Genomic DNA, 26952 nt, shown 5'->3' with positions numbered 1-26952 from the left:
TCTGCGCAAGTCCATTTCACCCTATTCTTATATTTAGATCACTAATGTCCTAACTAGGGTCCGCGGACCATATCCAGCCAATAATGTACTGCTATCATGCCCCACATAGCTTAATGAAGCCGCTTTATTCCATTGTTCTCCACCATTCATTTTTTTTAATTGTAATGCGGTCCGTAACAAATGTGTGGGAAAATTATATTGCCCAAAGGCTTACAGCCATTGGGAACCATTACCACAGTTTTTGAAGACTACTTCCACAACGTATCTCTGTAAGTACAATCTGGCGGGCCCACTGAACTCCTAGTTGAGAAGCACTGCTTTTGTGTGAGATGCAAAAACCATCGATTGAAGAGCAGCTTACGTAAGCAAAATAAAAAAATAGGATGTTGGTTAATTGTCTGGTTTCATTGATGGAATTCGGTATTAAGCTTGGTTGTTTTATCTAGGGATTAAGTAGAAGTTGGTATTATGGCTGGCCTTTTTGAGGCAGTGAAATAAAAGTTGGTTTTAAGCTTGGCTGATTTTGGGGGCGGTTAAATGGAAGCTGATTTTTACCTGAGCTGTTTTGATGAAATGGAAGTTGCTTGTTAATACGATGGAATTTATTACTGATTTAAAGAGATTTGTAATTTTTCAGATGTCAAAGAAATGTTAAGTTGGATAAAACGAATGATTAATTAGACTAGGGTTTAGTAGGACTGTGTCGAAATGTGGCTCCCTACAGAGAGAGTGCTGCTCGGATGTAACGTGTAGGCTTACTACTTTTTTTTTTTTGAAGTTCGAAATTCTCTTTTTCTTTATAGAATAAACTCTTTTTTTATTCGCAAATATTTTACAAGCTTTTTAATCCCACTGTCATCTCGTCCTCATCTGTCGCGTGACTTTCGTCGTCCAGCCTGTTGCTCCCTCCATTGTATCTTGAAGGATGACTTTTGACAATAAGTCATGTCTAACAATACGACCGAACAAGCTCAGCTTTCGTCTTTTCGCAGTATTATCAAGTTTCTCCTTTTTTGCTAGCCAGAGTGTTGACTTGTAAAAGTACGAACTCAAATGATTTCTTTTCCTGGTATCTGATACCCATCATTTTTCTGTAGCATTTTCTTTCAAAGACTTGAATTCTAATTCTAGAGTTACTGTCACAGAACGAAAGCGTGCGAGGCCTTTTTGAATAACAAATTATTAATTATTTCATTGGTTGAATATATGCATTACTAGGTCATGGCTGCATGTTAATTCTAGACCATATAAGGAGCGATTGAGAAATTCCACGCGACCGAAAAGGCGGGAAGACGGAGAGGGTAAAAAGTATTTGAATGGGATGAAAAAATAGTTTAGCAGCTTCAACGACAACAGTAAATGTGTTGAATTAAATTGTATTGTACATTGTGAATATTATTAAAGTGATTTCTAGTTCCAGAATAAAAGCTTTGTATTTATTTGTTGCAGGATCTTAGTTTTGAATTTATAGTTTACATGTTTATGTCCGGCAACTCGCTGTTATTGGAGTGTTCAGTAATAGTTTTAGTTTTATTTGGAATCTGTTGTCGCTCTTCCACATTTTCCACAGTTTACTCATGACAGCGGCGGCTAACCTAAAATAGTTTTTATATCTTTTATTGTTCCCCCATCTCGTACTGCGTTTGAGCCTAGGTATTTCAATGAGAATGCTTATAATGTTTGGTCATTCAACTGTAAGCAACGTATCGTACTATCTCCATCGCAAACAACTAGTTCGCGTATTTTCAGCAATGATTACCATGCAAACTGCTCTACCTGCAATGTCCAATTTTGAGGAATAGTGTGGCACCTAGTCTGCATTTTCTCCAATGAGGTCTATATCATTTACAAACCTGATATTGGAAATAGGTCGCCCGTTGACTTTCAAGCTAGGAATAATTCGTTCTAGAGTTTCCACCATAATTTGCCCCAGAAATATGTTAAGAAATAGAAAAACACAAATATAAATGCAATCACGAAATATTAAAGAAATAACCAAATAGTTCACAACCCATTTCAAATCTAATATTCTTACCATTCATACATGTTTCCGTTCTTTATTTAAGAATATATAAACTTTCTCCCATTAATAGATATCGCTCATGCTGTCAACCCTTATAAAAACTTTATTTACCAAACACACGCCCATACCATGACATATAGATAGCAATGCTTGACATATATGTAACGAATGCCAGACTAGGTGAAAATGTCAGTCACGTGTCCATTAGGAGTTAACAAATAAATGACTATGCACTGATGTCAACTAGAACTAGCAAATGATCTAATGTCTTGACTCTTTTACTGTGCAGACCCAACAAAGGAGGTCGAAAGTTAACAGTTCTGAATGAATGCCAGATCAATGTCAGACAAACCTAACGTGACAGACAGAACTTACATCAGACAAACATAATCTCATGATGTAGTCCCGAGCCTCTTTCACTTTCCTTTTTATTTTCCCTCCCCAAACCCCCCCCTCCCCACCACCACCACCACACACACACACTCACACACACACTCACACACACACACACACACACGCACTTTTTAAAAACCCTCGCGGCAAAATCAAATCAATTTTCTCTTACAGAAAGGTCACATCCGTCGTCTGCCGTCAGCCTCGTTTTCAGAAGCAAGGGGAGAGACATCTGCTTTTGCCGCAAGCGCAACTGCTGTCCTAGTTAATAGCCCTTGCTCTTCCATATCACTTCCCCCCCCCCCCCTCCTTATCTCCTTCCCGGTCCCACAAATGCACTCTCTCTCTCGCTCTCGGTAGTCTCCAAGACATTAAATCTATAATGGCTTTCTGACCGAGAGACGGGCACTCCATTATTGTACCTGCTTCCTACCAAACAATATTTTCTTTGCCGATATTTCAGAGAGAAAGCGTTTCCGTTTTGCTTTAACTTCCATTTCTGTTCCACTTGGGTATTTCCTTTCCACTTTTGCTGTTCTGTATCAAAGAATTTGAAGACACAGAAATTTAGAACATCAAGCTTCCCTTGAGTATTGGTGCACTGTATCTTGAAGGATAGCTCTCAGCTACAGCGAGTGTGAAACAGTTGCAAATTGAACCTAAAGAAAATAATCTTAACATCCTGTCTGCTTTTTTATACACGTACTTCATATTGTAAAGTCGAATGTATTTTAGATGTAACTCTTAAGAGCCGTTGGTTGATATGTAAGTTCATTGGCCTTCATCAATCTTTTTACATTTACCTATCCCATAGTCTGTTGGATAGTTGGGGCACCAAGCAAAATTTGTAGAGTGACTTTCTCCATTCCTCTCTGTCTTTTGCCTTGTTTAGAACCTCTTTCAATGGTAGGCCCGTCCATTCTTTTATGTTGTCCTCCCATCGCTTTCTCTGTCTGCCTCCTCTTCTTTTTCATCGTATTGTTCCTTGAAGGAAAGTCTTTGCGAGCACCGAAGACTTGGTCATATGGCCATAGGTTTTTAGCTTGCGTTATTTTACAATAGTTAGCAGGCCATCATTGGTTCCAATGGCTGCAATAACCCTGTCTCTAATTCATCAATCTTAGAACGAGATTAAAGACAGGGTATTAGCTATAGTCGGAACAATGTCACCCACACAGCATTTTATTTTTCATAAATGCTTTTAAAATGTTATTACTGTAAAATTAACCCAGAAAACCCCTTCTTTCTTCCTCCCCCCCCCCCCCTCCATTTTCTCCACAGGTCCATCTAATTACTGGAAATTAATTATTTTGTTTGATAGCCACAAGGCAAACGAATACTTCACTAAATTTGTTGTGTTTAGTCCCCTTAAATTATTATTGTCACTATTTGTCCCTCACGCATTTTCCGATCAAGTTAATATTTAAAACAATTATATATAGTACCGAACAAAATATGAATCCATAAACGAAAATACTCAATTAGGCAATGAATTAAATGGTAATTCATTATTTTGATTGTCTATATCAAACAAAAGAGTTAATTACCAATAATAAATAAGGGAAATAACTTGTGCATTATCGATATATATAGTTTTAAGGGTGGAGTTCTTTCCCTTTAGGTAAGCTTTGTGTTTTTAAGAAAGGATTTTTGTTTCATTTTGCTTGTTTGCTTGACCTCTTCTCTTTTCTCTCTTTAGTTTTTCTCGTTCATTTTTTAGTGGGTGTGGTTAAATGGTAAAGTGCTAGGCTTCCGTACTGAAGGTTTTCGAGTTTGAATCCTGGTGACGAATGGGATTTTGAACCTCTGGATTCTTTGTCTATCTATCTATCTATCTATCTATCTATCTATCTATCTATCTATCTATCTATCTATCTATCTATCTATCTTATCTATCTATATATCTATCTTTCTATCTTTCTATTTATCTTTCTATCTTTCTATCTATCTATCTATCTATCTATCTATTTATTTATCTATCTGTCTATCTATTTATCTATCTATCTATCTACCTATCTATGATCTATCTATCTACCTATCTACCTATCTATATGATCTATCTATCTATATCTTTTTTTTTTCGCTGAGAATCTTTTTTATTTAAATTCTATATATTTACTATCAATACTCTGTTATAAAAGACTCTCAACAGAACTCGAAAAAAAAAGATATTTTTAAAATATTCCATAACTACCTCACTTTCTGTTTGACCTTTTTGATTACTTCTACAGTATTAATGACAGCACTAGAGAAGAGAACGGCCTATTCAAATTCTAGAGAACTCTTACCACTAGAAATCACGTTTCTGTTCTAGTAATTACTTCCTGTTTAGCTCTCAGTATTCTAGAGTTCGATCCCCTTTTTGAATTTAATCTTTATTTTTATTTCTTTTCATATTTTGTTTCGTTTTTTCTTTCTTATTCATTATTTATTAATAAGTTCCTTTTTTTTTATTTTCCCCTACTTCCCTCTTCCTCCTATTCAGAGAGAAGTCTGGCTTTTTAAATGGTTTATGGAAAAGGTATAACACTATATTAAAGTGTGTGTGTGTGTGCAATGTGTGTTGGTGTCGATGTTCAATATTTCTGTTATTATTATCAATATTATTATTTCATGTCTAGGAATTGTTAGCTGTAGTTGTGACGAATTTTTTTTTTATCTGTGGCGCGGTGTATTGGCATAGCAGGGGCGTATCTAATGTGGAAGAAATGACAAATAATATGAGAAAAATAAAAGACAAAAGTATCATTGAACAAATTAGCATTGTAAATTATTGATATGAATTAGCATTTAAAATTATTTTTAATGTTTTGTTAAGAAGAAAAAAAAGTTTTATTTTCAGTATGTGGCTAATGTTTTATTTAAGACAGAATAAAAGATGATATTCAGTGCCTTGAGTAGACTTGATTGTAATAAACAATTTCGTCCATGTTGGATACTCCTGTGTGTGTTAGTGTTGATTGTTTACTGTTATATTGCTTATTGATGCCTGTTACGGATTATCTTTATGTCCACTGGAGACGCGTCTGGTGTGTACGCCGAAAGATTCTCATTTAAGAAAAGACAGAGAAAGAGACACATTGGATCACGAGCGCTGATACATACATACACTACCATAACCCTTTTAAAGCTGATTAGCAGACATTTACATGCAAGAGACGCCCCCCCCCCTTTCCCTTCCCTGACAGGTAGATGCTAACAAGATGACACTGAAGCGCCCAACGCGCACCCCCCCCCCCTCGTATTTTCATGTCAGATAGGTCACAGCACATCCACTGACAGATCGATACAGTAACACGGGCATTTACGCGTGCTAGGCTGAAGAGACAGTGCCCTCTTGACCCCCACTGCCGACACCATGATCCTTTTAGACATATTGACCCCCTTCTGACATATTGACACGTGGCGGATTATCGATCCCCATTTTTTCTGACACCCTCATAGACTGACGTCATCGTACGTATGCTGTATGCACTAAAATAATGTCAATAGATCAACAATAAAGCAATAGATGTGACTCAGTTATTGCTTATTATCCTTTATCCTTATATCAATGTGTATCGTTTTTTGTTAGAAACTTTCTTAGAAGTGTTCACTGATAATCAATAATATGAAATATTAATTCACGAGAACAATGCTTTGACTCACTCGCAATGTTTTAAAATAAAAAGCAGTGTGTGTGTGTGTGCGTATGTGTGTGTGAGTATTTGTTCACAACGCCCTTTATATACATTGTATGGAGCGTACTTCAATATAATTGACTATTCTCGCTTTTAATAACTTCGTGAAATAATTTCTATGTATTGAAATAGTGTCAGGGCAAATATAGTTTCAGCGAAAGAAAATCAATGGCCCACAGTGGACATTGTAATCTTTTAATATTGTCAGTAACTTTTAACATCAGCATATCATGTGTAGGCCAGAGTGCAATCAAAAAAGTTTTATGTTTAGTTTTAATTGCAGCTAGTTAATTAGCAAAGCATTAGCGAGTTGATTAGCAAAACAATATTCCACTCTGTATGTTGACTATATAAATAGGGCAGCATTCACTTTTATAATGTAGCAAACAGAACGGGAGACCAACGCTAAAGTAACAAACACTATTATTATTATTACCAATGATGACTTTTTCGTTATGTCAAGATGTCCAATAGAAATCGTAAGCAATAATAATATATGTGTTAATATGGATGTTATTTGATTCTGAGTGGGGAAAAACTCAATAATTGCTACATTGAGAATACTGGCCATAATATGACTATTTTTTTTCAGGTACTATGACTATTAGGTACTTTTTTTTTTAAAGGAAACCTCAGCACTTGCGCTATTCAATTTTAGCTTTGTCATCATAGGAATCCTTGGGCCTAAGGTCTCTTTTCTTTGCCTCTTCTTTGGGCTTTCTATGCCTCCTTTTTTGAGCCCTCTCACATTTCACAAATATTGAATTATAAAGAATTAAAATTAAACTCAAACTTTGAAATATGATTAATCCATACTTAATTAGTAATTAAAATAGTGAATCTACATAAATAGTAGGTGGAAAGTTCAAGATTAATGAAAAAAAAACAAAACTTGTCTTGTGACTTGGTTGTCTTGTTGATAAACTTTTAGACCATGTGTTACATAACTTATACTACCAATAGTGTATGTATTCCTTTCTAGTTAATATTTCTCTTTTTTTTTTATTTTACATAAGAAAAATAATATTTTTTTTACTTTGAGGTAATATAATTATAATTAATCCCTAAAAAATATTCCTAGCTGAAAAAGCAAAGTTATATTTAACAACCAATAACTTTAGTAACCAACATAAGATACATACATTTCCGATAATCTAATATCATTTTTTTTTTAAAATCCCTTACCATCAAGATTAACAGAAGTCTGATAGAGTTATTTTAATTGCTTTATGGGAACAGTTTCATTATAGGCATTACTACAACTATTGTTCTGGCTTACTAAAAACATGTTAGTTTTCAGAGGGCCTATAGTATAATAAGATACTCAAAACAGGTAGGCGTGTTTTTGCAAGAATATGAATATGTTAGATCCGCATCACGTGCCTTAACTTTTGTTCTTTGCGATCTAAAAGCAAACTGTTAGCTAATGAGTCTGACATTTCCCAATGTTTTCTTTTGACAAATTTCAGTTTCATGATCCAGTGCCTGGGACATCACAGACCATGATGTAACACTGGAATGTTTGATCTATTGATTACAGCGCTGAGCAGGGTTTAAACAAACTGTGCGTTATCAGTACAACAGAGGCGGAATAAACGAAATGGAAGGGTTGGGAGCGGGACGAGTTCCGTAATCCGCTTTTTATTTCTAAATGTCTGGAATCTTATTTATTCTATTAATATTTAAATGAACATTGGCTGGATTCACGTCAAACACAATTTGAGAAGCTTAGAAAAAAAAAAGCAAGTTCTCTTCAGCTACCAGTTTGTTCTAGCACGCTCATATACTAAGGTTGTCATGGCAGCTTGGTTAAGTCTACAAACCGAAAATCTCGATTACTTTTTACTTACCTAATTTCCTTAAGATCGAATACTATTTACTTACGGTAAAAAGAGAAAAATTCGAAAGAAGCTTAGTGTCGTTTTTTAGAGCAGTGATGCACAAAATACGTCCCGCGGGCCAGATCCGGCCCGTGACGAGATTCCGTCCATCCTAACCCTAACCAAAACGTCGGTTCGAAGTGTAGAAAATCTCCCCAGCCCCTCTAAAAAATAAAAAGTTGAAAAATATATCTTTACCTACGTTAGGATTGGTACCACGAGCTTTAAAATTTGTCTTTATGTAAAGGGAATTATGAGTCTACCAGAAGTCCAGAACAATTGAACGGATCTTTTTGTGGAACATGATAATAAGCCAACACATTAGTTTGATAGAGAAAGTGCAGCTGTTTCAGTAAAAAAAAAACACACATAGAAACAGCATTAAAAAAAAAAACAAATATGACAGCACTTTTGGTTTGAGCAGCGAATAAAAGATTTTTAAACTTCGCTTAGAGATTGGAGAATCGATGGGAATACCGGTATTTACCAGCTCTAATGCTACTCACAATTTAAGTAGAGAAAAAAAGCCATTTTCCGGTACGTAGAAAAAGTAGATTTAATATAAACTTCAAATATCCCAATTTATCAGTGTATGTACTTTACTAGACCCACGGGTTTTTAATAAAATAGTTTCAGGTCAATTTCATGCCGCTTTTTTTTTTACCTTTATGGTCATGTGGCCCGCGACACGAGTGTCGGAAATTAAAATGGCCCGCAGTTTGAATTAGGTTAGACATTTATTGCAGAAAGTTGGTAATTAATTTGTTGCTAAGGCAAAACTTTAACCCCTTTTGATGAAACAAATAACATTTCGCGCCTAGTTCCTAATCGTGTGCTAACAACATTTCTGTTAATAAAGGTGCTAGAAGTAATATTTTTATTATTAACATACACTACGGTAGATATAATATAATAATATCTCTTTGGATTAGGAATAGGCTACTCTTAGAATTTAATATTCGTTTAGCAGCGGTTCTCAACCTTTTAAGCTCGGCGACCCCTTTTTACAATCCCCCACTCTGCCGCGACCCCCCCCCCCACACACACACAGCAATAGAAGAGTAGACAATACCAATCCATATTTTCGATGGTCTAAGGCGACCCCTGGCAAATGGCCAATCGACCCCCCAAAGGGGTCGCGATCCACAGGTTGAGAACCCCTGGTTTAGAGAATATCTAAGCTTGAATTTTCAAAAAGATATGCTGATGTTGCTGGCTTAGTCTCTGCACCTTTCAACTCGCTCACAAGGCAATGAATAGTTTCTCTCCATTGTTTTAAAACACCGACGCAAGGGCACTCCATGGTTGCTACCCAGTGCAGAACTTGACTCACCGCTAACATTTATGTGAGTGTATGATTAAACAAAAATGTATGTGCATTGCTAGGTCGTGTGTGTGTGTGCATTGATAAAACGTGTGTGCGTGTGTGTTTATATCACGCGGGAGCGAGTGTTTGGCAGTGTTTTTTATTAATATTTATTTTCTTTGTTTCTTGTTCAACTATAAAATAGTTTTAAGTCAAGGTATGTCTTGTGGAGGCCCTTGAATAGGAAGGTTTCCAAACGTTTAAGGACACAAATTCCTTCTACATGTCATTACCTTTAGTGGCTTTTCGTTGAGAAGTATCATCTTCACTATATATAATTTATTTTTAGACTTGGAGGGGATGTGACGCGGAGGGGGGGAGGGGGAGAAATTTTTTTTCATTTTCACATGAAATTTAATTGTTAAGGGGATGTAACCGTAAAAATATATATTATGTATTAACAACATTGAGTTATATCCCTTGCATAGGAATAAAAATCTGAGCACATTTTCATCGTCATTGCAAATATATTATATCAATACTCGCTTGTATTTCATTCTAATTTAGATTAAATAGCTACTAATTGGAATAATCGTACTCTAGGACGTATCTTTTATAAGACCCTATGTAGTAAATAAAATAAATTGAAATAATATTGAGTGAATTTTAAAAGAATCGGATATATACAATGGAGAAAGGGAGTTAATATGCGCTAAAACTATAATAAAACAAAAATTATCATGGCAAAAAAATATACCAAGAGTAATCTCACTTTGATCATATTTAGCTAGGAAGGGTAAAGCTTGGGGGAAAAAAATTGGAAAAAAAAAATCCTCTGTTGAATAATAGTTTGACATTTTCTGAGTCTGAAGTAAGACAATCGAGTACAAAAAAATTAAATTCCTTGGAATCAAGTTCAAAGGTCATTATCTGTATCGTTATTCAAGAAATGGTATACAACAAAAAAAAATAAAAATAAACAAGCAAAATAAAAGAATTACTTTAAATAAAAAAGGCTTGAATTAAGGAAAGAACCGCACAATCCCTTCCATATTTTTTAATACTGCAAGATTTAACTCCTCTTTTCTGTATAAAAAAGAATGAATGAGTTACCGCTATTTATTTAACGAAGTGCTTAATTTTTTTTTTTAATTCATATATTTTTTCATCGACAAGTAAGACGTGTGCAAAGTTTCAGTCTTGCCCGAGACTGGGAAGTGGGAGAAATAACATGTACAAGATTTCACCCAGACAGACAGAGTGGGTTGATAGAAGCTTTGTAAAAAAAATAAATAAATAAATAAATACCTCGTCATCAACATTTACAGGTGTCAAACTTATTTGCGTCTGAACGCTGAATCTGAAGTGTGTAGATCTCGTAAGGGGAAGGGAGGTTTTTATCTCATGTGTATTGTGATAGATGCCTGTCTGTCTTGCAGCCAACTGTTGATACTTGTCAGATTATGACAAATTACTCAGCAAATGTATGAGTTTCTTGTTCGGGTGTGTTCCAGTGTAGTTAACTAACAACACAGACGGACAACATCAATTTAACAAGTAGAGAGATGAGTCCTCAACACTGATGAACAATTAAGATGCTATTTAATCCATGAAAAGGCCACTGTCTAAGTCTCTGTCAATAAAACACGTCTTTACCCTATAGAATCCTATCGCTGATTTTCTGTCTCTAAGAAGCCTCAAACCCAACTAAGTCAAAGCGTCACTAACAGTATGTATATGCAGGTTCTATCTCTAGTCCATCACTGCTCATAATATATCAGATCTACAAGGTTAAAGAATATCTAATATTCTAGTTTACAAAGATGCCCAAACTACGGTCCGAAGGTCACATTCGGCCTTCGGCCTGTCACGTGGTTTTATCCGGCCCAATGAAACTTCTTCCCACAGAGCATGATGAAGTCACAGAGGCTCGGTTCCGATACGACTCGTCGATTTGTATGGCCCGTGATGCATCTGTCGGAAATTTATCAACTCACTCTGTCTGTCTGTCTGTCTGGTAAAAAGATTGTTCTCGTTATTTCTCCCGCACCCATTTTCGGATCAAGTTGAAACTTTGCATAATTATTCATTGGCATAGACAAGACATGAATTAATAAAATAAAATGAGTCAATCAATTACTGGTATTGAAATTATTTTGTTTGAAACTATCAAGGAAAATTAATCCTTCGGTATTCACATATATAGTAAAGTGCGAAGTTCGAGCGCATTAAGCCCGCTGGCAGCAATTTTCAAGTTTGGATTTTTATAGCACCGTAACGGTCTAACCTATGAAAAAACTGATGGTATCTCTGAATTCCTCGTCCTTTTTTCTATAAAAATAGATTGGATTTAATTTATCACTAGGCTTAGTTAAAATTAAATACGAAGTCAAAGAGGTGTAGGGTAAGTATCGTCAAGCGTACTTTTCCTCGAGCGGATTTTTCCCCAGTTAGTAAGCTCGATCGGGTTGGTGGAGGGTTCGAGCAGATCAAAGAAAATATATCTAAAAACATGTTTTAATATTTAATTTTTACTATAAAGTCATTTTCTTTTTACTCCAGCGCAAGAACACTATCCATTGCACCATTTCCCACCCTCCACAACTTCAAATAGTCTCTTTGAGCTGATGAACCATCAGACTTAAAAATAGCCTTAATCCCATTACCCATTTCCTTCACTACCGGGTAGTAAAAAAGAATAATTCCACACCTCCTGAGTTTGACCTCACCATGAACTTAGCCTTTACAAGGAAAAGGAAATAGTATGTGTCGGAAGTAAAGAAAAAAGGTGCATGCGCAGTAGCAATATAGTAGTAATTTGGTAAACATTCAAATAAAAAAGTTATAGCAATAAAAAGTGAACTGTTCGAACCTCTTGTCAAATCGGGACTGCTCGAACTTCGCACTTTACTCATAGCTAAATATATAGATGATTGTACACGTTATTTCTACCACATTATTCTCGAATCAAGTTGAAACTTTAAACACATTTTTATTGTCCCTAGCAAAACTGGAGTCAATTTACCAATTAATCAATTACTTTTTGGTCATTAGCTGTTATGTTTGATATCGAAAAGGGAATAGCTTCTACATTATTGAGAGATGTAGTTGTGGAGTTCGTCTCCTTGGATAAATTTTTTTTTTAAAAAAGAAAAATGATTTTTGTTAAAATTGTTTGCTTGTTGATTACGACGAGAACGCGTGACATCTATGTGTGTGTGTGCGTGCTCGTGTTCTTACGTAGACTACATGTGAGATAGAGCGAAAGGGAAAAAAAATGCATCATTTGCTCTACAAGTCTGCCACTTACGTCATCTCCTCAAAGCAAGACTTGTGTCACGTGACATGAGATTCAAATCTTGTTAGACGTCTGCTGAAAGGGCAAGTGCGCAGCCAAGGTGAGGCGAAATGTCGGTTAATTCAATCATCCCTGGGTTTTTCCTACATCTCTATGTTTTTTTTTCGTCAGCTTAAAGTGTTGCCTAAAAATGAGGCTTATTTCCTGCTTCCGTTAAAAAAAAAAGTATTCGTCTTTTTAAGTGTTATTTAAAATAATATATTCGCAAAACCATCCCATTTTTTATCTACTATATGGAGTAATGAAAATGTACACAAATAAAACATAGAGACCAAAAAGGTGGTTTTACATAGCACTTGAGCTCTTTCGACTGTTATTATAGAATTTAAACAAATGTAAATAATAAGTTCCCCAAAGAATTTTGTTTGTAACTAATCTCGATTTTGAATCTGTGTGATGACTGGTGTTTTGAAATCTGGGATTTTTAAGATCCTCCTGAGTCTACCCAACTCTAATGAGTACCAGGCATACGTTGGAGAAATAAAAGCAGTCGGTCGTTGTGCTGGCCACATGGCACTTCAGTTAACCATCGGCTACAAGCAGTTGGTCGTTGTGCTGGCCACACGACACTTCAGTTAACCATATGCTACAAGCAGTCGGTCGTTGTGCTGGCCACATGACACTTCAGTTAACCATAGGCTACAAGCAGTCGGTCGTTGTGCTGGCCACATGACACTTCAGTTAACCATCGGCTACAAGCAGTTGGTCGTTGTTCTGGCCACATGACACTACAGTTAATCATATGCTACAAGCAGTTGAGCTTTACATATCTTTCCCCCCCCCCCCCATAGGTCTGAAAGGGTACCTTTATCTTATAAATTACAGACATTTCTTCGAAAAAAAAAATGTAGACTTACTTATAAAAAAATATAAACTACGTGTTATTCTAGTGCATGATAATTAGAGACTAAACTCTGCCTTGTCATGAGTTTTCCTGGCTATAATAGCACTAGAAGGAGAGCTTGTACGAATTCATCCTAGCATAAGGAATAAGATATGCCTTTATCTCTTTGCCTTTCTGAGAAACGTATATATTACTATATTCTTGTATTAGTCCTGAAGTTATTTTAAATATTAAAGGGCAATGTTCTCTATAATAAGCATGCCTTTCTTTACATAGCTGTTCAACCTTGTATATCTTTAGATATTTTGTATTCAATACCTTAATTAATTAATTTCGCCTCCGTACAATGAATAAGCCGTTCTGTATTTCAATTAAAAAAAGAACAAAAAGTCTGTCATAATAAGTAAAGAAATTTGGAAATCTTTTCAACCCAATTCTGAGGTGAAAAGCCAAATCAATTTTTCAAACCTTTGAAATTTAATGCCTGTCAAGGTGGGTAACTAGGGGGATAACTTCAATAAACTGGGTTCTCCACATTGGCAGACTAATGCAGCGGTAAACTTAAAGTGACTTTTAAAACAACATAATTTTAATTTGGTGAACACACGTCTTCGAAATGAACATTTAATGATGAACAATAAGGTGCATGAATATGTTAGGAATGTTATGATGCGGTGCATTACAGCAGTGTTTCCCAGACTTTTTCCTTAAGGGAACACTTTGCTTATTTTTTTGTTAGAGAGATTAATTCACGTGGTGACCTACTAGTTAATTATTCCAGTAATTTGTGGCACTCCTATTCAGGAACACAGTTTGGGAAGCACTGCATGACAGTATGACGTAAAAAAGGGGTACAGCGTAACACTGCATGACAGTATGACGTAAAAAAGGGGTACAGCGTAACATACAGCAATATCACACCTCAGACACATGCAACTCGGCTCCGAGGCCCAGGAACAGCAACGCTACACGAACGGACACATCTCTCTGTCTTAGTACAGACTTGTGACGTGGTAACGAGCTATTGATCTAAACTGCCCACAGGTGGTGACGTTGCATGTCAGTGTTCAGGCCTTCTGTAATGATTGGTCTCGGTACGAGGCACTACGCCTTACGGTGAATTTTTCCCCCCAGAGAAACGGTAGAAGTAGTCTCCAATGCTGTGAAACGAAATCGGAGTTCTTCTCAGGCGTGACATTTTACTTCATGCTTTTTAATAATAAGTCTATTAGTTGTTACTTTTATTATATCAATATAGTGCCACTTTTACACAACCTGATGGCCAAAGCTGTTCCATCTAGATCCTAAGTCAGGGGTTCTCAACCCGTGGGTCGCGACCCCCCTTGGGGGTCGATTGACGATTTGCCAGTGGTTGCCTAAGAGCATCGAAAATATTGATTGTTATTGTCTACTCTTCTATTGCTGTATGTGTGTGCATTGGGTTGGGTTGGAGTCGCGCCAGAGTGGGGGGAATATAAAAAGGGGTCGCCGAGCTTAAAAGGTTGAGAACCGCTGTGACCTACGTGATTATAATAATACTAATTCCAGTTCCAACGGTGCCAAGAGAGATTATTTCTCGGTGATTATGCTATTTATCAAAACACAGACAAATGTTATATCCACAACTCGTAATTTTGCACTGACTGCTTGGTAATTTCAATAATGCTGTTGTTCTATTTTTTTTTAAATATCTGACACTCTACGATGCGCGTGACTACAGAATTATTGTTATTGGCATAGTATCATTAATTTCTATATTTTGCTTTCAATTAAATGCGTAATTGTTGTGACCTTTTTTTGTTCTATTTTTTATTTCTTTTATATATTGCACATTTCACTCTTCTTGATAAATAGTACCTTTGTTAAATGTTTGCTTAATTAGCTTTTATTGCAGCACACACAATTCAATCATATATAACTTTTATAATTATAAATCTCTTGCTTTTAATCATATCATTTGTATGTTTGCATTATTTAAATTATGCATGAATGTAAATATGCTTTGTGCTGGCATGCTTATTTGTTTATAATGAATATAGCTCACTGTCCAGACTATCAGTATTATGGAACCTTTCTATGTACAAACTTTTACCAAAAAAATGCCTGATTAAATAAGTTGTATTAAGGGGGATAACCGCAAGACTATAACATTAACACATAATTTATTCATCTTTAACTTATGTCACGTGCTAACACATCTAGAGCAAATTCTTGATTTTAAATTTAATCATTGGCGGTGCTTAGTGGAAATAGTTTCAAAGCTAGTTTGCGAAGAAAATTCATATCATTTCAGTAGTAGCAAGGGGTATGATTCAAATATATCCATATATATTATTATATGCACTGCAATAGCTCTGCTATGTAAAAGATAGTTACGCACCATAAAACCAATAATAAATATACCTCATAATGATACGATTTTGTGGAATTCCAGGCTGTGGCTAAGTAGCCATGGGAAATACTGCATTCCTCATTAATCTTCGGACTCAAAGACAAACCTTATTATTATTATATCGAGACCACTCGTTCTATAAGGCGTCAACACTGAGCTTCAACGTCACAACCTGTGGGCAGTTTAGATCAATAGCTCGTTGCCACGTCCTACAGACCTGTCATGTAGCAACGAGTTATTGGTCAAAGCTGCCAACAGGTTGTGACGTTGAAGCTCAGTGTTGACGCCTTATAGAACGAGTGGTCTCGATTATTTCCACACCCTCTCATCTCAAAGCGCCGCCTATGATAGTTTGAACCCCCCCCCCCCCAAAAAAAAAAACATGTTTGGTATTTTGGTGGATCTGATGTATGTACCTCTCTTTCCATGTGACCTGAACCATGACCCTGTCTTGGCACGACACAACAGATTTGACAAGCCCAACAAGACGCTGTCGGATGTCCAGCAGTCGTCCAGTCCTGGGTCACAGACATCGCTCAACCAGCAGCTGGCCATGAGAGACGCAAGTGGATACCAGGCCATGGGCATCACCAGGGTAAGTAGATTGCTCCCTCTATTACCATTTATTTACCCTTCTTGACTATTTTCATTCTCTCCTCTCTCCCTCTACGTTCTATTCCTCCTCCTGTCTCTCGTCTTCTCGTTTACTCCGTTCTCGTTGTTTTCATCTAACTGGCTCCATCCCATCTCTATATGCAACTCCCTCTACTCTAATAATGATTATCTCCCCTACTTTCTCTTTGTATCTACCTTTATATTGAACCTCCATTTCTCTCTTTCTCTTTTCTGTCTGTCTGTCTGTCTGTCTGTCTGTATCTATCTATCTATCTATCTATCTATCTATCTATCTATCTATCTATCTATCTATCTATCTATCTATCTATCTCACTATCTCACTATCTCACTATCTATATATCTATCTATCTATCTATCTATCTCACTATCTCACTATCTATCTATCTATCTATCTATCTATCTATCTATCTATCTATCTATCTATCTTTCTTTCTTTCTTTCTTTCTATTTGTCTATCAATCTATCTATCTATCTATCTATTTACCTATCTATCTATCTATCTATCTATCTATTTATCTATCTATCTATCTATCTATCTACCTACCTACCTACCTACCTACCTCCCTACCTATCTATCTATCTATCTATCTATCTATCTATCTATCTATCTATCTATCTATCTATCTATCTATCTATCTATCTATCTATCTATCTATCTATCTATCTACATATCTACCTACCTACCTACCTACCTCCCTATCTATCTATCTATCTATCTATCTATCTATCTATCTATCTATCTATCTATCTATCTATCTATCTATCTATCTATCTATCTATCTATCTATCTATCTATCTATCTATCTATCTTTCTTTCTTTCTTTCTATTTGTCTATCAATCTATCTATCTATCTATCTATTTACCTATCTATCTATCTATCTATCTATTTATCTATCTATCTATCTATCTATCTATCTATCTATCTCTTTCCAGCTCCTTTTTCTTTAGTTCTCTTAAGTTCTATCTTCATTTATCAATTTTTCAATTGGGTCAAGGTTGGTGCAGGACTTATTGAAGTTTCCTAAATGACAGGCGCTCACCCGCCCACCCCCATGGGTGCATGATCTGCTGGAGAAAAACCCACGCCACTTTTCTTATAGGTCAAACTGAATTCAGCAAAGGTTCAGATCTATGACACCTTAAGTGTCAATGCACACCCCGTCATCTTACTTGTATTAAAGAAGAGTTTGGATTTTGGTGTCAGAATAATATAACACAAATTATTTCCAAAAACGGAGCAGAAGCTTTATAGCTATTTTGTGTGTGTGTGTGGGGGGGGGGGTTCCTCATCATAATCTTCAAAATTATCATCATTATAACCATCATCACAATGAAGCATAAAATACACTTAATAAGAACACACTAAAGGCTATTATATATATTTTTTTAATATGCATCTTCAGAGCGTATTCGTGTGAATGATTGTCTTAATATATCATTGACCATAAATATTTTTATTATTAATTATTTGGCATATTTTAGTATGTTCCAATAATTGTTTTTTTTTTAATTACATAGTGAATATTTTAATGTCTATCTATAATGTATATTGATGAGTAGCAACACATACACACACACAAGACCGAAAGAAAATACACTGCCGAGGACAGCCGTAGACGGCGAAAGGAAAAACTACATCGACCACCGGCCGACAATGGTTATGCCATCTCTGGATGTGGCAAAATAAGTAGGTCCAAGCTGGGTTGCGTAACCACGTGAAATACTGTATTACTCAGTAATCTTCGGACTCGAAGACAAGCCTTATTATTATACACACACACCAGAAAAAGATGCTATTTTCTTTGTATATAAGAATTCATAATTATAATTATTTTTATCACTACCAACATTCCAGCAGAGTACTTTCTTGGAAATTTCCAGGGTTATCCATACAAATTATCCATTATCATTATTCTCACAGTCAGAGTATCGTTAATCGTTTTCACCTATCTATTACTCTGTTGAACCGTTGGTGTACCACCTATGATCTGTCGACCGTCTTCTTCCGTTCCTCTCTGACTTTTGTCTTGGAAAGAGTCTCTTTCAATAACATGCCTGCCTATTATTTTATTTTTTCTTACCATCCTTTTCTCTGTCTGCCTCTTCTTCTTTTACCTGGTACAGTCCCCTGTAGGAAGGCCCCTGTGAACCGTGAGTAACTTGTGATATGGCCATAATATTTTAGCTTACGGTTTTTTTTTTTTTTTTGACAATTGTTCTATCACACGACACACACCTGGCAATCATAACATGGCGGTGTGTGTCTTCTCCAAAAACTCCTATCTATACAGGCTACGAACTAGACGCTAATCAATTTTCTTCATCTTCCCCGACCAGAGTGTATCGAGTTGTCTGCTCTACATGTCAGTGAACTTCACATGCTCACCCAAACACACACACACACAATATCGTGACGTAAATTAATGGACCTCATTCATGGACAAAACGCCAAAAAACACGGTCAAGTGATATCCTTCTCGTAAGCTTTATAGAAAAGGAGGCGCGGTGGTTGAGTGGTAAATCACCCAGGTTCAAATCTTGCTGAAGACTGACATCTAATAATAGACCTAGACTTCTTATTTAGATCTCTTTAAGAATAAGCCTAGATCTAGGCGTCTGCCTGGTCATTCGGTTTGCGCTTGGACTGTCGTTTGGACTTACCGATGGTCACCGGTTCGAACCCTGCTTGTCGTCGTGAGGGAGGTTTCGACTAGGAAGTAAATTATCCTCAACTCTAAAGGAACATGTAAAACATACAAAACATTTTACAGATCTTGAATCTAGATGCAATCTATATTAGATTTACGTAAAAAAAATATTACTTCAGTTTAGATATTCTTTCAATAAAATGGAAGCAACTGTAAATTTACCTTGTTATTGTAGAATTGCAGTACACTAAGTCTTGACTACGCCATGTTTGTTTGTTTTTCAAGTCTAGTCAAGCCAAATTTAGATTGATTTTTTTTTTACTTTGAAAAATTATAACAGCCAAACTAGAGTTTTCCCCATGCGGCCAACGAGTTAGTCATTCTTTTTTTAGCGATCTTCATCAATTGTTAAATGTATAGGAACATCGTTAGAGCTGTTTTTTTTAGATCAGCTGTCCAGGTTCCTGCTAGGTCCATGTTCCTGGATCCAGGTTCCATGAAAAATTGACTTGAACAGATGTATTGTAAAAATGATATATTGTAGCTTTTTAGTATTTATCAGATAATTTCTTCACAGCTTTTCTCTTGACGTCTGACTAATAACTTTGACCTATAACCAACTCTCACAGCAGCGTTACAGAAGCTGGTGAGCCCGCCGAAGTTACAATAGCTTTTGTTGCAACCTTGACATTACCAGCTCTGTTCGGATCATTAACAAGTAGAGACAACTGCTTTACAGTGTCTCTTTTTCCACCTAGCGCAGGGGTTCTCAACCTGTGGGTCGCGACACCCTTGGGGGCTCGATTGACGATTTGCCAGGGGTCGCCTAAGACCATCGGAAATGTGGATTGTTATTGTCTACTCTTCTATTGCTGTATGTGTGTGTGTGGGGAGGGGGTCGCGGCAGAGTGGGAGGTTTTAAAAAGGGGTCGGCGAGCATAAAAGGTTGAGATCCGCTGACCTAGCGCGTGATCAGTAGTAGCGGGTATAGAAGCTAGTTTTGATTGAATGACATGTCCCTATTGTACTTACAAAAATAAAGAGATGATTTTTGGTAGTAACATATAGTGCCGTTAATAAGGACAAAAAATCAGCCAAAAAAAAACAGATAATAAGCGAGCAGTACTGCGCCTAAACCCAATATATCCCTGTCTTAACTGTAATCGGCCTTGCAAAGTAAACATCGGACTTCATAGCCTACTTCGAGTTTAACTCTTTCTCTCCGTAATTATTTTCCTCTTTTCGATAGTATTATTCGTTTTGCTCATGTGTATTTCACTCTCCTGTTATGACTCAATAACTTTTTTGTTTGTTATCAGAAAATGTTATATTTGGTGTTGAATTATAGGAGAAAGCATGCCCTTTTTACAAAACACAAATGAAAGTTTATAAATCCAAAAATCCTTTTAGTTTAATGGGATCAAATCAACGTTGGCATTGTCAATTAGGAGAGAAAGAGTAAATGGAAATGAGATGGAACTAATATTCGACCACAAAGGAGCTTGAGAAAGGTAACATAAAGTAAAAGCATAGGGCCGTTTAATAAATTGTTAAACTGTTGAAAGTGTTAATTACACATGGAAGAAGTATCTAGAAAATAGTATTGATGATTTTCATTTATGTCCGTAAAACTATAAATAGTTAGTGTTATAGTGTATCCGGTACACAAAATAAAGCAAATGTTAATAAACTTTTTTTTTAAAGTTATATATGATAATATATATATATGATATATACTCTTTTGCACTTTTTAGCATTGCATCTATAGCCCCTCCTTCGTGATCGAAGATGAGCACATTTCTCATTTCCTATGGACTCGAAGATGACTGCAAAGCCCAATCCTCGCTTTAAAAAACCGGCCGCATACGTGGCATGGGTAGGCTAGGTCAGATAGGCCTGCTTCTTCTCTCAGCTTTTTTGTTTGTTCGGCGCTCTTTCACCCTGGCCACTCTTCTTGCTTCAAATCTCGAGACTCCAAGACTCACAGCTTTACGCCATGAGGAGCGATCGAGAGCCAGTGCTTCCCAGCCGTGAATGTCGATATCGCATTCCTTGAAGGAGCTCTTGAGAGTGTCTTTATAGCGCTTGTATTGACTTGCCTGGGAGCGCTTTCTTGCATACAACTCATCGAACAGAGGTCGTTTGGAAAAGCGTTTGCCTGGCATGCGGACTACATGTGCCGCCCATCGAATTTACGACCTTTTTACTGTCGCATTAATACTGTTCATGTTGGACAACTTTAAGATTTCTGTGTCTAGTATGTGGTCAGACCAACGCACCTTATGGATACTCCATTGACAGCATAATCAAATGGTCTCGCTATTCCATTTGCTTCTCAACTTTTTCATTTTCTTCATTTGTCAAAGTTGAAGTGTTTTAGTGCCCTAGACATTGTTTATTTTATTCTGAACATCACCAATAGAAAAGTAGAGTTAAGTTATTGTTGGTCGTTTTCAGTTCTGAAACGACTAATTCTCGTATAATTTTGCCTGATACAAGAGTTTAGGAATTATCTAGACTAGAGCATTAAAGAAAAGTTAAATACTGTTTTTATACAGAAGTTACACATGGACATAAGATGGCTGCCTGCCCATGTGGTATGCGCACTTGACAGTCTTCTCTGTGATCCCGAGTTTAAATCCTGCAAGCCGTCATCCCCTAAGTCCTTCGAGAGGTTTAATCTAGGACGTAATGGTAACGACCTTCAGTTCTGAAGGAACACCCGAAACACGTGAAACAAAAAAACTGAAGACGAATACTGCTGTCGGCTTCATAAATATCTGCACACGCCAAATGTATTTAAAGTCATGCTGTTAAAACGTAGGATGCGCGGTGGCTGAGGTTTTCCGGATTCGAATTATTTTAAGACAAAGATTTTTTATTTAGGGATCCTTAGGGCGCCTCTGAATCCACCCAGCGCTAATGGGGAAAAGTAAAGGCGGTTGGTCGTTGTGCTGGCCAAATGATACCCTCGTTAACAGTGGGCCACAGAAACAAATGACCTTACATCATCTGAAAGTCTGTAAGGGAAATTTACTTTTTTTTTTACTTTACTGTTGTAACGTATCGGAAACAAAGATGGCAACAGTAGGCCATGTTTGTGTTTTTTGGGGCAACAAACTATAATCAAATGAGCCGCCTGTTTTATTCCTTCGCTCATCGTGTCTGGTGGAAGTTAACTAAATTGTTTTGTTTCGTAAACAAATTTACTGTCGTCACAGGCGGTGGTCTCCCCTCCACTAAAATTTGCTTGTTTTATTGGCTCGTAAAATTCCATCGTCGAGTGTTTCTGATCTAATTGTTTTGCTCATGTGGGCTTCTTTAGATCAGTTAGGCTTTTGGCTTATTTTTTTTATTGCTAATATGTATATAGTGTAATAATGTCCCTCACATGTTATAAACAATAATTAGTTGATAAATAAAAGCAGTGGTCATCACCGTGTTTCTGTTGGCTTCTCTGGATAATAATAATAATGTATTAATAACAATAAAAACAGCATTATTGAGGAAATAAGACTCACTTCTTGTCTGCCACGTATGTCTTGTTTACCATGTACGTATGTCTTGTTTACCATGTTCGTATGTCTTGTTTACCATGTATGTATGTCTTGTTTACCACGTATGTATGTCTTGTTTACCACGTACGTATGTCTTGTTTACCATGTACGTATGTCTTGTTTACCATGTACGTATGTCTTGTTTACCACGTATGTATGTCTTGTTTACCATGTATGTATGTCTTGTTTACCACGTACGTATGTCTTGTTTACCACGTACGTATGTCTTGTTTACCATGTACGTATGTCTTGTTTACCATGTACGTATGTCTTGTTTACCACGTATGTATGTCTTGTTTACCATGTATGTATGTCTTGTTTACCACGTACGTATGTCTTGTTTACCATGTACGTATGTCTTGTTTACCACGTACGTATGTCTTGTTTACCACGTATGTATGTCTTGTTTACCATGTATGTATGTCTTGTTTACCACGTACGTATGTCTTGTTTACCACGTATGTATGTCTTGTTTACCATGTATGTATGTCTTGTTTACCACGTACGTATGTCTTGTTTAATATATGTCTTGTCTATCACTTATGTAGTTTACGACTTCTGTCTTGTCTACCACTGGCAGTTCTGGAAATTGAAATTTAATTCATTTCCATAATACTAATCTTTATTGATGAAATTTGTCTTACAGTAGTGCATTACAGATAACTGCACAATGCAAACAAAATGTACATTCATACCAGTGGGATTTGGGGCCCGGGGGGGGGTGACCTTTTAAGGGCCCTAGCATTTTGACATTTGACATCATGACATGAAAATTCATGAGATAATGGATTTAAAAATTATAAGTCGAATTCCAATTGGTAAAGCATATAAGTAACATTTTAAAAAATATCATTAAGACTCTTTTAATGAGTAATACCGTCTTAAGTGTTGTAACAAGCACATTTGTACCATAGTTGGTATACATTAAAGATCAAACTTTTTTTTTGTAAGTTAAGCACAAATTTATTTTATTGTAAATAAAATTACATAATACTTTTGCTATGTAAATAGTGAAATACATCATGGATGATTTTATTTATAGCATTAGCTAAATCACATTTAGGGTATATCTAGGCCTGTGAACGAAAAGATTTTACGGTTGGGGGTCGCCGTCTAGTGGAGAATCGTATTGGGGGGTCACCGAGCTTAAAAGGTCGAGCGACGCTGATCTAGATGCTGTCTAGTAGTTTTGACTCCACGTGAATATCAAGATTACATAACAATGGCCTAATATTTAATATTTAATGTAAAATAAATTTAGGACATTCATTGGGGACCCTTATCAAGTAGGGGGTTCGGGGGGACTTTCGAATTCGGACCCAATCCTGCGTACGCCACTGATTCATATCACAGTTTTACTCATTTGCAAGAAAGCTGGCTATTATTAAGACTCGACCACACTAATTAGTTTGTTTTTGCAAAATCCCGCTTTCACCGATATTCGAACCCAAGACCTTTAGGTTTAGAAGCCAATCGCCTTACCACTCAGCCACCACGATAAGTTAAAAATGCTGAAGAAAGAAAATTCTGAACATAATTCTTTAATCGCAATCACATTTGTGTGTGTCTTTTTTTTTCTGTCCTGTTTTAAATTTCAAATACTGATAAGACGTGACATTGGTTTTTCACTGTAATATGAACTCAAATTTAAGTATACATTTTTTTTTTAATTTGGGAAAAAAAAGGTGGGGCGGGGGGGAGAGGCTCTGACGTGATCTATTATCTGTTAACTACTTTTCTTATTGATAATTTTGCGTCAAGCTACACACATATGTACAGTAATCATTGCCCCAGTCTATTGATTCAGGGATTCTCACATCATTTTAACATTGACGTCTGCAAAAATTTTAGAACAAAGTTGCTGTGTGCTTGTGCCAGATCTGGTTCGCGGGCCACATTTTGAGATACACTTTTCCCAAGCCTGAATAAGCCAGGACCTATCACTAGTCACAAAGATCTGCTATTTATCCTGAGAGTCAAACCAATTGATTTTTTTCAGATTAATTTTTCCTTTTTCTATTCTCTCTCTCTCTCTCTCTCTCTCTCTCTCTCTCTCTCTCTCTCTCTCTCACTGCTCTGTGAACTTAGTGGTCGATACAATGTACCAAAAGCGTCTGGATGGTTTGAGAAAAAAAGTTTACTTAACCACAATCACGTGACCAAATTGCTAGCTACACAGCTATACAAACATCATGACAAATTTGATGTTTGGTACGAATTAGAGTATTTTTATTTTTACAATCAAAGCCAAATCTGGGCATAACTAAATCGACTGATAATTAAGGGCGGTGGAAATGTTTGTAAAATGTTTGAAATGTTTATGTTCCTCCAGAGTTGAAGATAATCTAATTCCTAGTCCAAACCTCCCACAGGATAGGAGATGGCAGCGGGCAGGATGTGAACCCGGACAATCGAGACAACTGAACGATAGTCCATCACGCATATCGCACGAAAATGCAACCATCCATTACTTCGGACTAAATATGTATAGACTACAGGTGGAAAACTAAAGTAGTGGTTTATTTTAGACATAAATAAAGAAAGTTCCCCTTTTAGATCTATAGGGCAGATGTTGTAAAGATCATCTATTTCTTTGACCCACGGTTAACGAGTGTGCCATGTGTCATGTGACCAACCGCCTTTACTTTTCCTCTGCTAATATCAGGTACACATTAGAACTGGATGGGCTTACACTCTAAGGATCCCGAAATTAACAATCCCAGTCTTCACCAGGATTCGAACCAGGGACCACCGGTTAGGAAGCTAAGCGCTTTACCACTCGGCCACCGCGCCTCACATATTATTTTTAGATATAGCCAACATTAAAGTTTCCCTTTCAGGCCTTACGGTCTCTGATGTAAAGTTGATCTGTTTCTATGGCCGACAGTTAACATGTGCATCATTAAGGCAAACACAATGGCCTATACTCTGTACTCACCCTTACTATAAAAAAATGACAGGTTGGAGTTAGGGGGACTCCGGGACCTTGTGAAAATTATGAAGCTCATTTCTAAAGTCTTGAAAACAAATAATTCTCTCTCTCTCTCTCTCTCTCTCCTTCATTATCTACCTCTTTCTATCTCTACCTCATCGTCTTATTTCTATATATCTCTCTTTAACTCATTTCTTTCTCTTCCTTTTCTTTCTTGCTCTTTTTTTTTTTTACTTTTTCTCACGCTCCCTCCCTCCCTCTCTCTCTCCTTCTTTATTTCTCTCCTCCTCTTCTTCTTCTATTACTCTCCTTTTTACTCATGACATCACCGCCTGTCTGACATCACAAACCAACTTCGCTTTCAAACACACCTAGGCCATCCTGACATCGACCCCCAAACAACCTTTCACATATTTGTTGCAGTTGTTTTAAAAAAAAAATTAATTTAAAACCCAAACATTTGTTTCCAGTTTCCTTCTTTTTTCTAGTATGTCGTTTAAATACGAACGTGACGTCAAGGCAGGCCACATCTTTATGGGCCTTGTCCATTCTGCTGAACAGAGAATGTCCATGTATAATGGACTTTTACCACAGGACATTAAAGTCCAAGTCACTTCCTCTCAAACAATACCATTAGCCTTCTTCCCCCAAATTGATGACGTCATTTGGTGCTCGCAGACGTATCCAATCTTATCTCGTCGTTTCTCGTCAGTACAACGAGCAAATCGGCTTCAATTAGGATTTTTTTTTTCTCAGATCGAAGTTTTGGCCGTTTGGGTGACAGAGCATTTTATAGAACAAAAGAATAAAGCATTGTCAACATTGTCATATTATAGCTATGTGCCCTAATCATGGTACTGACTATCATTTTCACTTTAGTTCAACTGATACAGTGATATAGTGTGCTTGGCTTATTTAGCGTGAGAGTGTAACCATATGTGCGATCATTCAAACCTCACCATATCGCCAGAGAAATTATTTAATCGAAGAGACATAACAGAAATTTGCTTTACAAAATAAAACACTTGTATCCATCAACTTGGAATCATTAAACTATTGAACACACAATATAATTTAATTTCACCATTAGATACACATAAGAAGACACAATAAACATATTTGAAAAACTCAACGACTCCACTTGTTCTCTTCCCTTACACCAGGGGTTCTCAACCTGTGGGTCGCGACCCCCTTAAGGGTCGATTGATGATTTGCCAGGGGTCACCTAAGACCATTGAAAATATGGATTGTTTTTGTCTATTCTTCTATTGCTGTGTGGATGGGGGTCCCCGCAGAGTGAGG

General features: G+C 36.6%; 1 protein-coding gene across 6 annotated transcripts in view; it reads left to right on the top strand.

Moving 5' to 3' along the window:
* Positions 1-26952, top strand: part of LOC106078264 (synaptotagmin-7-like) — a 465097-nt gene that overhangs the window by 279223 nt on the left and 158922 nt on the right. For 3 of the 6 annotated variants that reach the window (XM_056033680.1, XM_056033679.1, XM_013239120.2), the window contains 2 exons: positions 4902-4937; positions 16345-16471. In XM_056033680.1, the coding sequence (XP_055889655.1) occupies positions 4902-4937; positions 16345-16471 (163 nt within the window). The remainder of the gene's footprint in view (positions 1-4901; positions 4938-16344; positions 16472-26952) is intronic. The other 3 variants (XM_056033683.1, XM_056033681.1, XM_013239142.2) reach the window with 1 other exon arrangement.

This window comes from Biomphalaria glabrata, chromosome 6, assembly GCF_947242115.1.
Source record: "Biomphalaria glabrata chromosome 6, xgBioGlab47.1, whole genome shotgun sequence".
Lineage (NCBI taxonomy): Eukaryota > Metazoa > Mollusca > Gastropoda > Planorbidae > Biomphalaria > Biomphalaria glabrata.
The sequence above is the reverse complement of the archived record's forward strand: the minus strand, read 5'-3'. Positions and strand labels throughout refer to the sequence as shown.